We start from the raw sequence: 12,947 nt of genomic DNA on the forward strand, positions 1-12,947 counted from the left end.
TCTTCCCACCCCCCCTCTCTCCTTCCCACCCCCCCCTCTCTCCTTCCCACCCCCCCTCTCTCCTTCCCACCCCCCCCTCTCTCCTTCCCACCCCCCCCTCTCTCCTTCCCACCCCCCCCTCTCTCCTTCCCACCCCCCCCTCTCTCCTTCCCACCCCCCCCTCTCTCCTTCCCACCCCCCCTCTCTCCTTCCCACCCCCCCCTCTCTCCTTCCCACCCCCCCCTCTCTCCTTCCCACCCCCCCCTCTCTCCTTCCCACCCCCCCCTCTCTCCTTCCCACCCCCCCCTCTCTCCTTCCCACCCCCCCCTCTCTCCTTCCCACCCCCCCCTCTCTCCTTCCCAAGCTCTGACTGATTTCATTGTGGGGCATCAGTGAGGATTTAGGTCTTGTCGCTCCTCCCCTTGTCATAGAGATGGAAATTAACAGGAATGGGTTAACCAGTTATCAGATTAAGTGGTGGTCAATGGATTTGCCTGAGGCTGGGCAAAAGAGAATCTTTTATTGTTTTCCAGCAGAACTAATTCTTGGATCGAAAAATGTTAATTGTTGATGCCTAAATTTATGGTCTGGTAACGTGCATCTGGATTGAGGTAGGAACTTTGTACTTTGTGTCTGCACGAGAGCTTCCTTGTTTGCCTGGAAAATTGTGAACGCCACAACTGCTGGGAAAAAAGCCATTAGAGATGTCGAGTAATGAACTTTTTTTGCCATCCAGGTAGTTCTTGCCTTTCAATGACTTATTAGGCTTCCCTTGAACAATTAAATCTACCTCTACCGATAGCCCTGGCTAGTGCATTCAGACCCTAACAAGAATATTACTGATTCAATTGTGTGGAAAAGCTGGACTAATAGTATGTGATTTCTTGGAGATAAGAAGCTAAGGTTAGGAGTGGGGGAGTGGAGAATATTATCCAGGCTTATCAAATCATATAGATAAGTAGACATTGCCTTTATCACAGGGTAGGGAAATCTAAAATTGCCTGACATAGATTTAAAGGGAAAAATGTAAAAGGGACATGAGGGTTTTTCACAAAGAGGGTGATGGGAATGTGGAATGAGCTGCCAGCAAGTACAACCTGATAAAACAGTGTTTTCTCGTTCTCGGTGCAAAACATGCAGATACACACCATGGTAAAAAATGGGGACAATTGAAAATACATTTAGAGAGTTCAGGGATGGTAAGGGTTTAGAGGGATGAGGGCCAAGAGCAGGCAAATGGAAGTAGCTTCGGTGGCATCAACAGGTTGGGCAAAAGGACCTTTTCCATGAACAGGTGCCTTTCCCTTTTGTATCCACTAATTCTTTACCTTTTCCTCACTGGGAACAGTTTCTCTCTATGATTTCCATCTAGACATTTCATGACTTCAAATACAGGTACTTCTATCAAGTCCTTTTGTAACATCTATTACATGGAGAATAGTGATTATTTTGCAGTCGATTCACAACCCCAGCTAAAATCCCTGTGGACAAATTCTGATGTAGCTTTGGAGCTCATGTTTCCTGTGACACAGGAAGCCAATTGTGGGATTTAGTGCCCGACATGGATGATTGGGACATTTCTTTCCCAACTGCACAAATCAGAACTGGGTACTATGCCCTAGCAATGCCGAGCAGGTGTTTCATAAGGACTTGTTTAGACCAGGATCCTGTAGGCTTTTCTTTAAAAAAACATTTCTCAGTTATTATTTCAATGATACCCCTTTTACAAATTTTTCCTCTTTAAGTTTACAATCCCAGGTGTTGAAAGGTCTCTGATCTTTCAGGTATTGAGCTTTCCCTTCTCCGCTCCAATCTCATTACTGTCCTAATCTCACGTCATAGTTTCCCCCCCAAATTTACTATCCATTGTTCTCAATTTTTTCCGTTTTGTTTGCTCTCTTCCATAATTCTACAAGCTCAATTGCTACCAGCAATTTATATTTTACCCCATTATCTTTTAATTATTTTCATTTTACATTAGTTCTGTTGAATTTAATTTAGTCATACAGCAAGGTTACAGGCCCTTGCAGCCCATGAGCCTGGACTGCCCAAATACTCCCATGTTTCCAATTAGCCAACTAACCACAGATGTCATTTGAATGTGGGAGGAAAGCCCCGGCAGACATTGGGAGAATGTACTAACTCCTTACAGACAGCACCTGATTCGAACCTGGGCCACTAGCACTGTGCTAGCCATGACACTAACCATCCAGTCAAAAGTAGTTCTTAAAACTTCCTGTCCAAGGATAGTTTCTTTCCTGCTGTTAGCACATTCGTTTTTTGAAAAAAAACTTTATTTAATTAAAAAAAAACATAAAGAAAATAACAAAATAAACAAAACCACCCTCCCCTCAACAAACCTCACAAGGGGAGCAATTATAAAAAGAAACATACCAGTTAATTACATACATAGGCTGTGTGATATTTCAAAATTATAATAAAAAAAGACAAGACATTCCAAATAAAGTGACCACATCTGAACAAAAAGGAATAATTATCATGCAAATTATGTTATTTTCTCCATATAAATACAAAATCTCAATTCATTATGCCAGCAGGCTATATATAATTCTACATTATCTTTCCATGTAATCACAATACATTTCCATGCTACCGCCAATGCTAAATGAACAAAAGCTATCTGAAACTTGTCCAACCCCAAACCAGCTAAAGATACAGTATAACCCAGCAAAAAAATTAATGGGTCCAATGGTAATTTAATCTTAATTTTTCCAAAAATACTCTAATTTTTACCCAAAATAGTTGGACCTTATCACAAAGCCAAACTGCATGTACAAATGTTCCAATATGTAGTCCACATCTAAAACATAAATCCAAATTACTAAAACCTTTTCAATTTCTCGGGAGTCAAATACAACTGATCTAAAAAATTATGGTTAACTAAACTATATCTTACATTAAGTAATTTAGTCACACCATCTTGACATAACCTTCCATTCTTCCTGAGATGTATCAAAAGATAGATCTTAATTGGACCGCTCATTGGTGCCAGATGACACCCTTGAACTTTTAACTGTACTCCTCTCTTCCACTCGTTAGACACTGCAGGCTGTGCTGAGTCTCTCCAGCACCTTTGTGCATTAACTACGATCACAGTGTCTGCAGACATTCTTATTTCACTCCTCTTTATGTCCTGTATCTTGTCTTTGTAGTACTCTCATTGACTTACCATAGCACTACACCCTGTACTTTTGTTTTATTATTGTATTAAAAGAGTCTGGAAAAACAACCAACTGAAAAACCTCACAAAGATTAGCGTTTACAGAGCCATTGTCATACCCACACTCCTGTTCGGCTCCGAATCATGGGTCCTCTACCGGCATCACCTACGGCTCCTAGAACGCTTCTACCAGCGTTGTCTCCGCTCCATCCTCAACATTCATTGGAGCGACTTCATCCCTAACGTCGAAGTACTCGAGATGGCAGAGGCCGACAGCATCGAATCCACGCTGCTGAAGATCCAACTGCGCTGGGTAGGTCACGTCTCCAGAATGGAGGACCATCGCCTTCCCCAGATCGTGTTATATGGCGAGTTCTCCACTGGCCACCGTGACAGAGGTGCACCAAAGAAGAGGTACAAGGACTGCCTAAAGAAATCTCTTGATGCCTGCCACATTGACCACCGCCAGTGGGCTGATATCGCCTCAAACCGTGCATCTTGGCGCCTCACAGTTCGGCGGGCAGCAACCTCCTTTGAAGAAGACCGCAGAGCCCACCTCACTGACTAAAGACAAAGGAGGAAAAACCCAACACCCAACCCCAACCCACCAATTTTCCGCTGCAACCGTGTCTGCCTGTCCCGCATCGGACTTGTCAGCCACAAACGAGCCTGCAGCTGACGTGGACATTTACCCCTCCATAAATCTTCGTCCACGAAGCCAAGCCAAAGAAGACCTCTGCACATAAGAGTGGGTTGACTTGCCTGGATAGCATGTGAAGCAAAGATTTTTATTCTGAGTGCATGTGATAATAAACAGTTTTATTAAAATTAATTAAAAATATTTATTGGCACGATCTACAAACTTAATGCACTTTGTTTAAGGTATAACAATTTAACAAACTGTTCTGCTCCTTAACTGTAGCTACCCAGATTTTGTGTTTGAATTGGAGAGAATATTGATTTCTAAACAATTTGTAGTATCCTGCAACAGTTTCTTTGGTCATTACTGCCACTTTATTTCTCTTCTTGCCCTTTCTGAAAGAATTGTAGCTAGAATATTAAGTTCCTATTCTTGTTTTTGCTTGAGCCAAGATTTCACAATAAAATAATAATAAAGAATCTGTGCATGCTGGAAATCTGAAATAAAAATGCTAGCTAGAAACATTGATCGGGCCAGGTGGAATCTGTGGAAAGGGAACCAGTTTAAGGCTGATACTTGCCATCATGTTGACTGCTTTGCAGTAAGTTTCAAGTATTTTGTTGTACGCAAAACTGCTGGAGAAACTCGGCAATTTTTGCAGCATTCCACAGGAAGTAAAGGGTAACCATCATTTTGGGCCTGAGTCCATTGATAAGGAATGTTTATGTATTGCACTTGACCCCATTATCTGCAGACTTTCTTCTTTCAAGTTTTTTTAACTTTTTGTTGCGATAATTAATTGTGTGTTGCAGCTCTTTGACTAGGATTCTTTGCGTTTAGGGACAAAGCAGTCAGAAGAAGCCATTCAACCCCCTGAGTTTGTTCTTCAAGAATAAGAGGAGACCATACAGTTCTTTGAACTTGTTACAATAAAAGCCCTATAATCTGGAATTTGAGCAGTTGGCAGCTGAAAGCAAACCAGCAAAACTGCGGAAAATAAAAAATACGGAAATTTAAAATGGCCTCGCAGTTAGTTCACAAATCATACTAAGCAGTCTCAAACAACCTAAAATTCATTTATCCAGCATCTACCAATCCCATAGATGCCAGATACCAGGACTTGGCCTACTGCTTTGTTAAATGGGGCCAAGAGGAAGTCAAGGTTGGAGGCTGGAAGAATAAATGGCAGAGGAGGCAAAAAGAGAGGGAAATAGGATAATAGGAACACTAAAATAAATCCAAAAGTGATTTAAATTATTACCCACTTTGACATCCACTGTCCTTGCTTTTGTTTAATCTGTTCTACATTTCACAGTAACATACCCTTTGATCTTTCCTCTCCAACCCCTTTTCTTGATTCTGTATTTGTTTTAAAGTTGTCAGATCTCCTATTTTTATGCAAGACCACAGTCCTGAAGTGCTGCCCACCTTGAAGAGAAATTTGTGAGCCTTGTTCACCTGCACCATGACCCCCAGCACCACCAACCTTCACCCTCCACCATCTTGCTTTTTGTGGTTTGTTCCTCTCACAGAAGTAGTCTTTTCGACTAACTATGTGGTTTGTAACATGGGGATAGAAGGAGGTGATTTAGCTGGATCTCTTCATTGGTCTGACCTTGTATCATCAAAAAATAAATGGACAGAATTCCAGGGTATAAGAAGCTGGATTGTCCACATTGTCTGGATATGTGCAACGTCAGTTCATGCAGCAGGTTCTAAAATGCTACAGGTCTGATGGAGTGAAAGTACTTATAGGATTGTTTTTCTATTTTCCCATTTCACTACCATTCCCTCCTATTCCTCTACCCTCAATTTATTATCAGGAACTAAGAGATCATTGACAATCTTAAACAGATCCTTTTTCACTCTGCCAGTACAGGTAGTTGCCATCACTCTACGACCAAATAATCTGCATATGAGACTTCTGCAGCTTAATTTTCAAAATCAAACCTCATTGTTGACAGCAAAAGCAAAGTTCTGGAGGACAGCCCATACACAGCCTTCAAGGCAGACCGTCACCTCTACCACTTCCTCTGGGCCCACTTCGGGGTCACCATTAGGGTCTCTGTCTTGTCGTGTATCTCAGAAATTTTACTGAAACTGATCTTGGTTTTTGTTGTGACTGTGGTTTCAGGGCTAGTGTTCTGTGTGCCCTTTCTATTTTCATTCCTTCCTGCATTTCTGGCATTCCCAGGACTTTTGGGATCCATTCTTTTATAAATTCTTTCATATCTTTGCCGCCTTCATCTTCCTTAAGGCCCACTATCTTTATATTGTTTCGCCAACTATAGTTTTCCATTATATCTATCTTTTGAGCTAACAACTCCTGTGTTTCTTTAACTTTTTTGTCACTTTCTTCCAATTTTTTTAAAGTAGTTCACTTCCATTTCTACCGCCATTACACATTCTTCCACATTTTCTAATCTTTTCCCTAAATCTGTTATGACCTGCTCTATTCTGCTCACTTTTTCTTCTGTACTTTTAATTTTTCTTTTCATTTCACTAAATTCTTGTATCAGCCATTCTTTTAATGTTTTTATTTGTTCTTGAAATTTTTTTTTATCTATGTACTGTCCATTCATTTTACCTTCTATTGCTCTGTGCAGAACTTGGTGTTCTTCTTCTCCTTCTGTGTCTGCTCTTGGGTTTGTGTTTTCTATTTCTCTTGTATGTGTGTCTCTTCTGACTTTCTTGTTGAGCTGCTTGTCTCAGTTTGTTGGGTATTTTTTTTCCATGGTTTCTTGATGTTGGTCCTCTTCTTCTGGGTTGGTTATGTGTTGTGTCTCTAGTTTCCTTTTTTCTTTCTCCCCCCCGCGACCCCCTCCCATTCCATTGCTATTTTTATCTTCCAGCTGGGAGCCCTGCTCTCAGCTGTTCCTGGTGTGGAGTTTCACTCCACAGCTGGTCCCCCCTCCCGTCGGTGTTGTCCTTGTCGTGCTCATCGCACATGCGGACCCATGCTTGGCTCCGTGAGCCATTTTTGCAGTCCTGCTGTTGGTGAGTCGCGACCCTGCCAGATCTCCACTAACCTCTGGGAGCGGGCTCCTCTTTCCATGCTTTTTTGTGCAAGTAAGGCTTTCACCTTTCTCTTCTGGCATCTTTTTTCTTCTTTTCTTCCCGTTGTTTTTGGCTTTTCTTTCTTGGGTGCCATTTTCTCCACACCTTTATTTTTTATTTGTTGTGATTTGTGTTTCTGGGGCTTTGCTTTTTCTTCACTTTTTTCTGGAGAGGGCTGGTATTCCCCTACCAGCCACTGCTCCATCATGTGACTCCTACCTATTTTCATGTTTAAAGCAACTTTTGTTTAAGTAACCATTTGTCTTGGTGAATATCTATTGGGTTTTGGGGTCCTCTGGGCTTGTAACCGTATGAATATACTGTGTAGGCTGGTCCACCCCTGTGCCCTGTGACCCCTTCCCTCAGAATTCTCATGAAGGCTGTTATGCTCAAATCCCTCCCTCAATACCTGCCTTGGAACTGGGCCAGCAACATGCGAGTCATGCTGATGTTTTAATGGTATTAAAGCCTATTAATTACAACTATCAGTCTAATGTGGTTAATCGATAGTGCAGCAATGCTTAAAATATATTGCTGGGGGTAGTGGTGCAGGCTAGTGCAACAAATACATTTAAAAGATCCTTGGAGAGGCACATGAATGAAAGAAAAATAGAGGGTTATAGGTGTGAGCTGGGGAAAAATTAGATTGTTGTGGAGTTGCTTTGCATAGGTCAGCACAATTTTATGGGCTGAAGGGCCTGTACTGTGCTTTATGTTCGAGATAACTGCATGTGGTTGTCAATGAAACAGGGATGTATAAGAGATCAGGATCAGAAGAGGAGAACTTTCCCTTATCATGATACTGAAGAAATAGAAAGAAAGGAAGTTGAAGAAAGGATTTGAAGACAAAAATGAGAATATTGAAAGGGAATCATCAATGCTGGACAACAATTTTTTTCAAAAGGTTTGCATCCTGAGAAATAAATTGGGCATTATGATAAATAACTTCAAGCTGAACACAACAATAATTTCAGGTTTGATGTATCACGTAGGAAGTTGAATAACTTTTATTGAACTTAACATGTTTAATCGCATAATGATGCTGACATACGCTCTAAGGTTGACTGTACATGTTGCACAACCAAGGTGAGGGGCCCAGGCTTTGTCTTGCTCACCAATTATATATCTGGAGAGGAGATCATAGGCTTTTTTAAGAAGTGCAGTCATACTGCATCTTTGAGCCTTAAGTATATGATTGCCACAAATTTAACAGTATGGGCGGGCAGGGTGGGGGGGGAATGGGGAACAGAGAGGGGTAGACAAAGGGACTGAGAGAGGGGGTTTTTTTAGAGGAGGTTACCAGGAAAGTTGACGAAGGAAAGGCAGTGGATGTTGTCTACACAGACTTTGGTAAGGGTTTTGATCAGGTCCCACATGGGAGGTTAGTCAGGAAGGTTCAGACACTAGGTATTTATAGTGAAGTCATGAACTGGGTTTGACAATGGCTGGATGTGAGAAGCCAGAGAGTAGAGCTGGATGATTGCTTCTCAGACTGGAGGCCTGTGACTAGTGGTGCACCTCAGGGATCCGTGCTGGGATCCTTGTTGTTTGTCATCTATATCAATGATATGAAATTGATATGAATGAAAAACTTCTTTATCTATATTTATCTATATTGATATAGATAAATTGGATCAGCAAGTTTGCAGATGATTCTAAGAATGGAGGTGTTGCTGTCAGTGAAGAGGGTTTTCAAAGCTTGCAGAGGGATCTGGACCATCTGGAAAAATGGGATGAAAAATAACAGATAGAATATAATGCAGACAAGTATGAGGTGCTGCATTTTGGAAGGACAACCACGGTGAATGGTAGGGCACTGAGGGATGCTATTGCCTCAAGAACATGTGCATCAACATGCATTCAATCTATATCAATGTTATGCACACCATCTGCAACTATGAGCTGCTTTTATAGCCTGTCTGCATTTATCCTGAATAAGCATGCTCAGGCCCAAGACAACATTTGCTTTGCACCTGAACTGAGTACATGCTCAGGCATACTTGGACTGTCCAAAACAGCTTGCTTTGTGGGCAATATATTAGTAGACTTGAAATATGACAGGAAATTACAAAAATAGATTGTACCTAAAAATAAAAGATACATGATATAAATTTTAAGGTGATTTTTGTGATCAGCAGCCCAAAATCCATAAAATATACCCAAAAGTATTCAGGAAGAAAAGTTTTCTTTGTTCAGTGTAATCTAAGTTTTATTATTTGATTGACAGATGACCATGAGTTCCACTGCTTCTACTCTCCGAATAGCCACTTTCTGCAGGAGTCCCTGGAATTTCCTGCCAAAAATCAGCCTACAATACTTCAGTTCAGCTACTCAGAACTTGACGCCGGAGGGGAATATGCCGTGCAGTAAAACCCTCAAACAGGAGAAGGCGGAAGGAAAAGATCCAACAAAGCCGTTACCAAAATGCGCAGACGTGGTCATAATGGGTGGTGGCAGCATCGGCTGCCAAACACTGTACCATTTGGCGAAAATGGGGATCACCAATGTGGTTCTGCTAGAACGGGACCAGCTGACATCTGGGACTACTTGGCATACAGCTGGTAAGGAGGAGGGCTGGGCTATTGAGGGGAAGTGAGAGGTCTGAGAAGAAGGGGCTCTTTACATTGCCCAAGTAGGAGTGAAAGTCCAACTCGTTTGAGTTGGGGAGAGCAGGGAACTGGAAAAGACTGTGTCCTCTTCAATGGAATTGAACATTGGGCCCAAATAAAGACACCATTGAAATAGCTCTTGGCCAAGATTGGACCATTCAGCCCCTCAAGCCTGTTTCACTATTTGATCAGATCAATCCTGCTTTTATACATAGAACATAGTTTGGCACGGCAACAGGCCCATTGGTCAATATGTCTGGGCTGAACCTGATGCCCAAATTAAATTAAAACTCTGCGGATTGAACATGCTCGATCTCCTTCTATAACTTACATATTCATGTGTGGACCTAGAGGTCTTTTAAGTCCTATTTTGTATTTTCTTTACAATATTTCATGAATGGCAAATTGATGCCGGCTACAAATTGGAGAACCTTGTATTCCATCTCAGCAGTCGCCAACCAGATGGCAATCAATATCGACCTCTAATTCCCATTAACCCCCTCCCCTGGACCCTCTCCCTCATGCTTCTGTCTCATTTCCTCCAGTTCTATCTTCTCCTATCAGAACTGTCTTTCTTCACTCTCTGCCTACTTTCCCATTACTTCTCAGCCTTGTTCTTTTCTACCCTCCCACCACTTTCCCTACCTGTGCCTGTGCTCCTTCCTTTCTTCTCCCCCACCACCCACCCCTTCTCCCATACCTTTTATTTGGGCATCTGCCTGAATTTTGACACTCCTGAAGAAGGGCTGAAGCCCAAAACATTGCCTTTTACTTTGTGACTTTCTCAGCACTTTATATTTTCTTTCCCTGCTTTATTGTCCTTTATATAAAAAAAAAATGATCATTCTCACTTTTCAATTTCATTTCATCTAGTTTCAATGAAATAATTTTGGACAGGATGTGGGGAAGAGAATAAGAGAGGGCCACAATTTCATCTAACCCCTGTGTGGATGAAACTTTTCTGAATCCCTCGGAACAGGCTGGTTGTGATTTCCAGCTTTACTTTGCAACACTCCGCCAGAGGAAACATTTCTCTCTGGCTTCTTTTAAATTAAATATTAATTAAAAAAAAAATTTCAACATACAGCACAGATATAGACCCTTCCAGCCCTTGAGCTTGTGCTGCCCCAAATACCCCAATGAACCTTCAACTCCTCTGCACATTTTTGAACGGTGGGAGGAAACTAGAGTGCCCAGAGGAAACCCACGCAGACGTGGGGGAGAACATGCAAACTCCTTACCAACAGCGATGGATTCAAACATGGGTCAATGGTGCAGTAATAGCATTGCACTGACTGCTATGCTAGCTGTGTCACCATACTTATTTGATCATCTTAATCATAGTTCATCGCGCTGTGGCCTCATAGCTCCAGTGACCTCGATTCATTTGCCGCCTTTGGCATTGTCTTTGTGGAGGTTGCATGTACTCCTTGTGACCACAAAGAGTTTCATTTGGGTGTGCGAGTTTTCTCCCACCTCCTGGCTTTCAAAATGGTAGGTGAATTGGCCTAATGTGCAGAGGATCTTGGGGAGGGGGTTCAGATTGGAATGTGGTGAGAAGAATGGTTCAATGGAAGATTAAAGGTGCTTGGTAATCAGGAAGGAGTTAGTGGGCTGAAGGACCAGTATTAATGCTGTACATCTCAGCGACTTTCTTGAGATGTTCAACTTGTAGATCTTTATAGTCAAGGGAATGTAAACTTAGTTCATGCAACCCGTTCATGTAGGTTAATCTAATGTCATTACAGTGTGTTTATTCTGCCAATGCTCCTACCCCCGGACAGATGCTCTGTATCCTCTGGCTGTGACCTTGCTCAGTTCAATTCCCTTCACTTTCCACAGGGCTCTTGTGGCAGCTTCGACCCAGTGACATTGAGGTTGAGCTCTTAAAACACACTCGAGAGATTGTGAGTAAAGTTTTGGAGCAGGAGACTGGGTTGCACACCGGTTGGATTGAGAATGGCGGACTCTTCATAGCCTCCAACAAGCAACGACTTGATGAATATAAACGCCTCATGTCGGTTAGTTCTGTAGCAGTGTGAAGGCTTCCAGGAAAGTCGATTCAATCTTTGAGATGAATGAATATTGAGATTGATGGGTTCTAGACATTCAACTGTAACATACGTGGATGAGTTAGTTCACAGAAGTGTCAAACTTCAAAATTTTATGTCAAATAATATGACCACAACTGTGGTGGGCTCATTCATTGGCAGATTTGATTTTTTTTTCATTCCTATTTCCATTTCATTTTCCCCTCTCATATTCAGACTCTCTCCAGCCTTCATTTGTGAAAATGCAATCAATTTACTTTAGGATCTTAATTATGATTCTGTTCTCCTGTGTCCTACCCCTTCTGTGATTATTCTTTTAACATCTGTCCACCTTTGATTGCCCGTGTGCAACCTGCTGCTATGGGATATGTTTGCCATTTGCTGAATTTCCCTCTTTTCCTCGCCATTGTCCTTTGTGAAGTCCTTCTCGTAGGTTAGGATATGAGATCCCTCCCCCCACCCCAACTCCCTATGTGTGCCTCTCTCAAACTTGAAAGCTTTCATTGCCAAGTCATTGACCTTTTCCTAATGTTCTTGACCAATTCTCTTCAGTTGATCATCCAAGATGGCACAACTTTTCTTCTCTCTCTTAGCTTTGGCACTTCAGTATTCTTCCTATCTATTGAACCCAATTATGGTTCTCTCACTGTTTCCCAATTCTCTGATTCCAGAGTCAGTTATTTGTCTTGCAGATATAAGCAACAAAGTCCTTGCTGCATCAGGTACATTTTTGGGATGAGGGCATATCTAGGAAGGCTGGCATTTGGTACCAATTCCCCAATTTCTTTCACAAAGATGGTGGTGAGGGAAAATAGGATGATGACAGTGATGGAGGTGCTCCCACAGTGTTCTTGAGTCATATCCCAGCTAACAAAGTGGGAATGCCAAAGCTGAGATCATGTGATCTGGAAGTGAAATTGGAGATGATGAAGAAATGGTTTCTTTGTATTTCCATTTGAAGAAGAATAGAATATAAGAGCAGGGATGTAATGTTGAGACTTTATAAGGCATTTGTGAGACCTCACTTGGAGTATTCCGAACAGTTTTTGGCTCCTCTTTTAAGAAAAGATGTGCTGAGATTAGGAGAGTGTTCAAATGAGGTTCACAAAGATGATTCTGGGAATGAAAGGATTATCATATGAGGAGTGTTTGACAGCTCTTGGCTTGTTCTCTTTGGAATTTTGGAAAATGAGGGGGAGGGGATCTCATTGAAATTTTGAATGTTGAAACGTATGGACAGAGTAGACTTAGAAAGGTAGTTTCCCTTGATGGGAGAGCATAGTACAAGAGGGCACACCTTCACGATTGTAGGGCTTCTGGTTAGAAGAGAAATGCACAGGAATTTCTTTAGCCAGAGGGTGGTAAATCTGTAGAATTAGTTGTCATAGGCAGTTGTGGAGGCCAGGCAGAGATTGATAAGTTCTTGATTA

The 12,947-nt window shown here is 41.9% G+C and overlaps 1 protein-coding gene across 3 annotated transcripts in view; it reads left to right on the top strand.

Moving 5' to 3' along the window:
- Positions 1-429: 429 nt before the first annotated feature.
- sardh (sarcosine dehydrogenase) overlaps positions 430-12,947 on the top strand; it is a 60,360-nt gene continuing 47,842 nt past the window's right edge. Inside the window, exons 1-4 of one of the 3 annotated variants that reach the window (XM_069932082.1) lie at positions 430-590; positions 7,608-7,761; positions 9,085-9,418; positions 11,309-11,487. In XM_069932082.1, coding sequence (XP_069788183.1) covers positions 7,735-7,761; positions 9,085-9,418; positions 11,309-11,487 — 540 coding nt within the window. In that variant the 5' untranslated portion in view covers positions 430-590; positions 7,608-7,734. Of the gene's footprint in view, positions 591-692; positions 716-7,607; positions 7,762-9,084; positions 9,419-11,308; positions 11,488-12,947 lie in introns of those variants that run through there. The other 2 variants (XM_069932093.1, XM_069932100.1) reach the window with 2 other exon arrangements.

This window comes from Narcine bancroftii, chromosome 1 (genome assembly GCF_036971445.1).
Source record: "Narcine bancroftii isolate sNarBan1 chromosome 1, sNarBan1.hap1, whole genome shotgun sequence".
NCBI classification, from domain to species: domain Eukaryota; kingdom Metazoa; phylum Chordata; class Chondrichthyes; order Torpediniformes; family Narcinidae; genus Narcine; species Narcine bancroftii.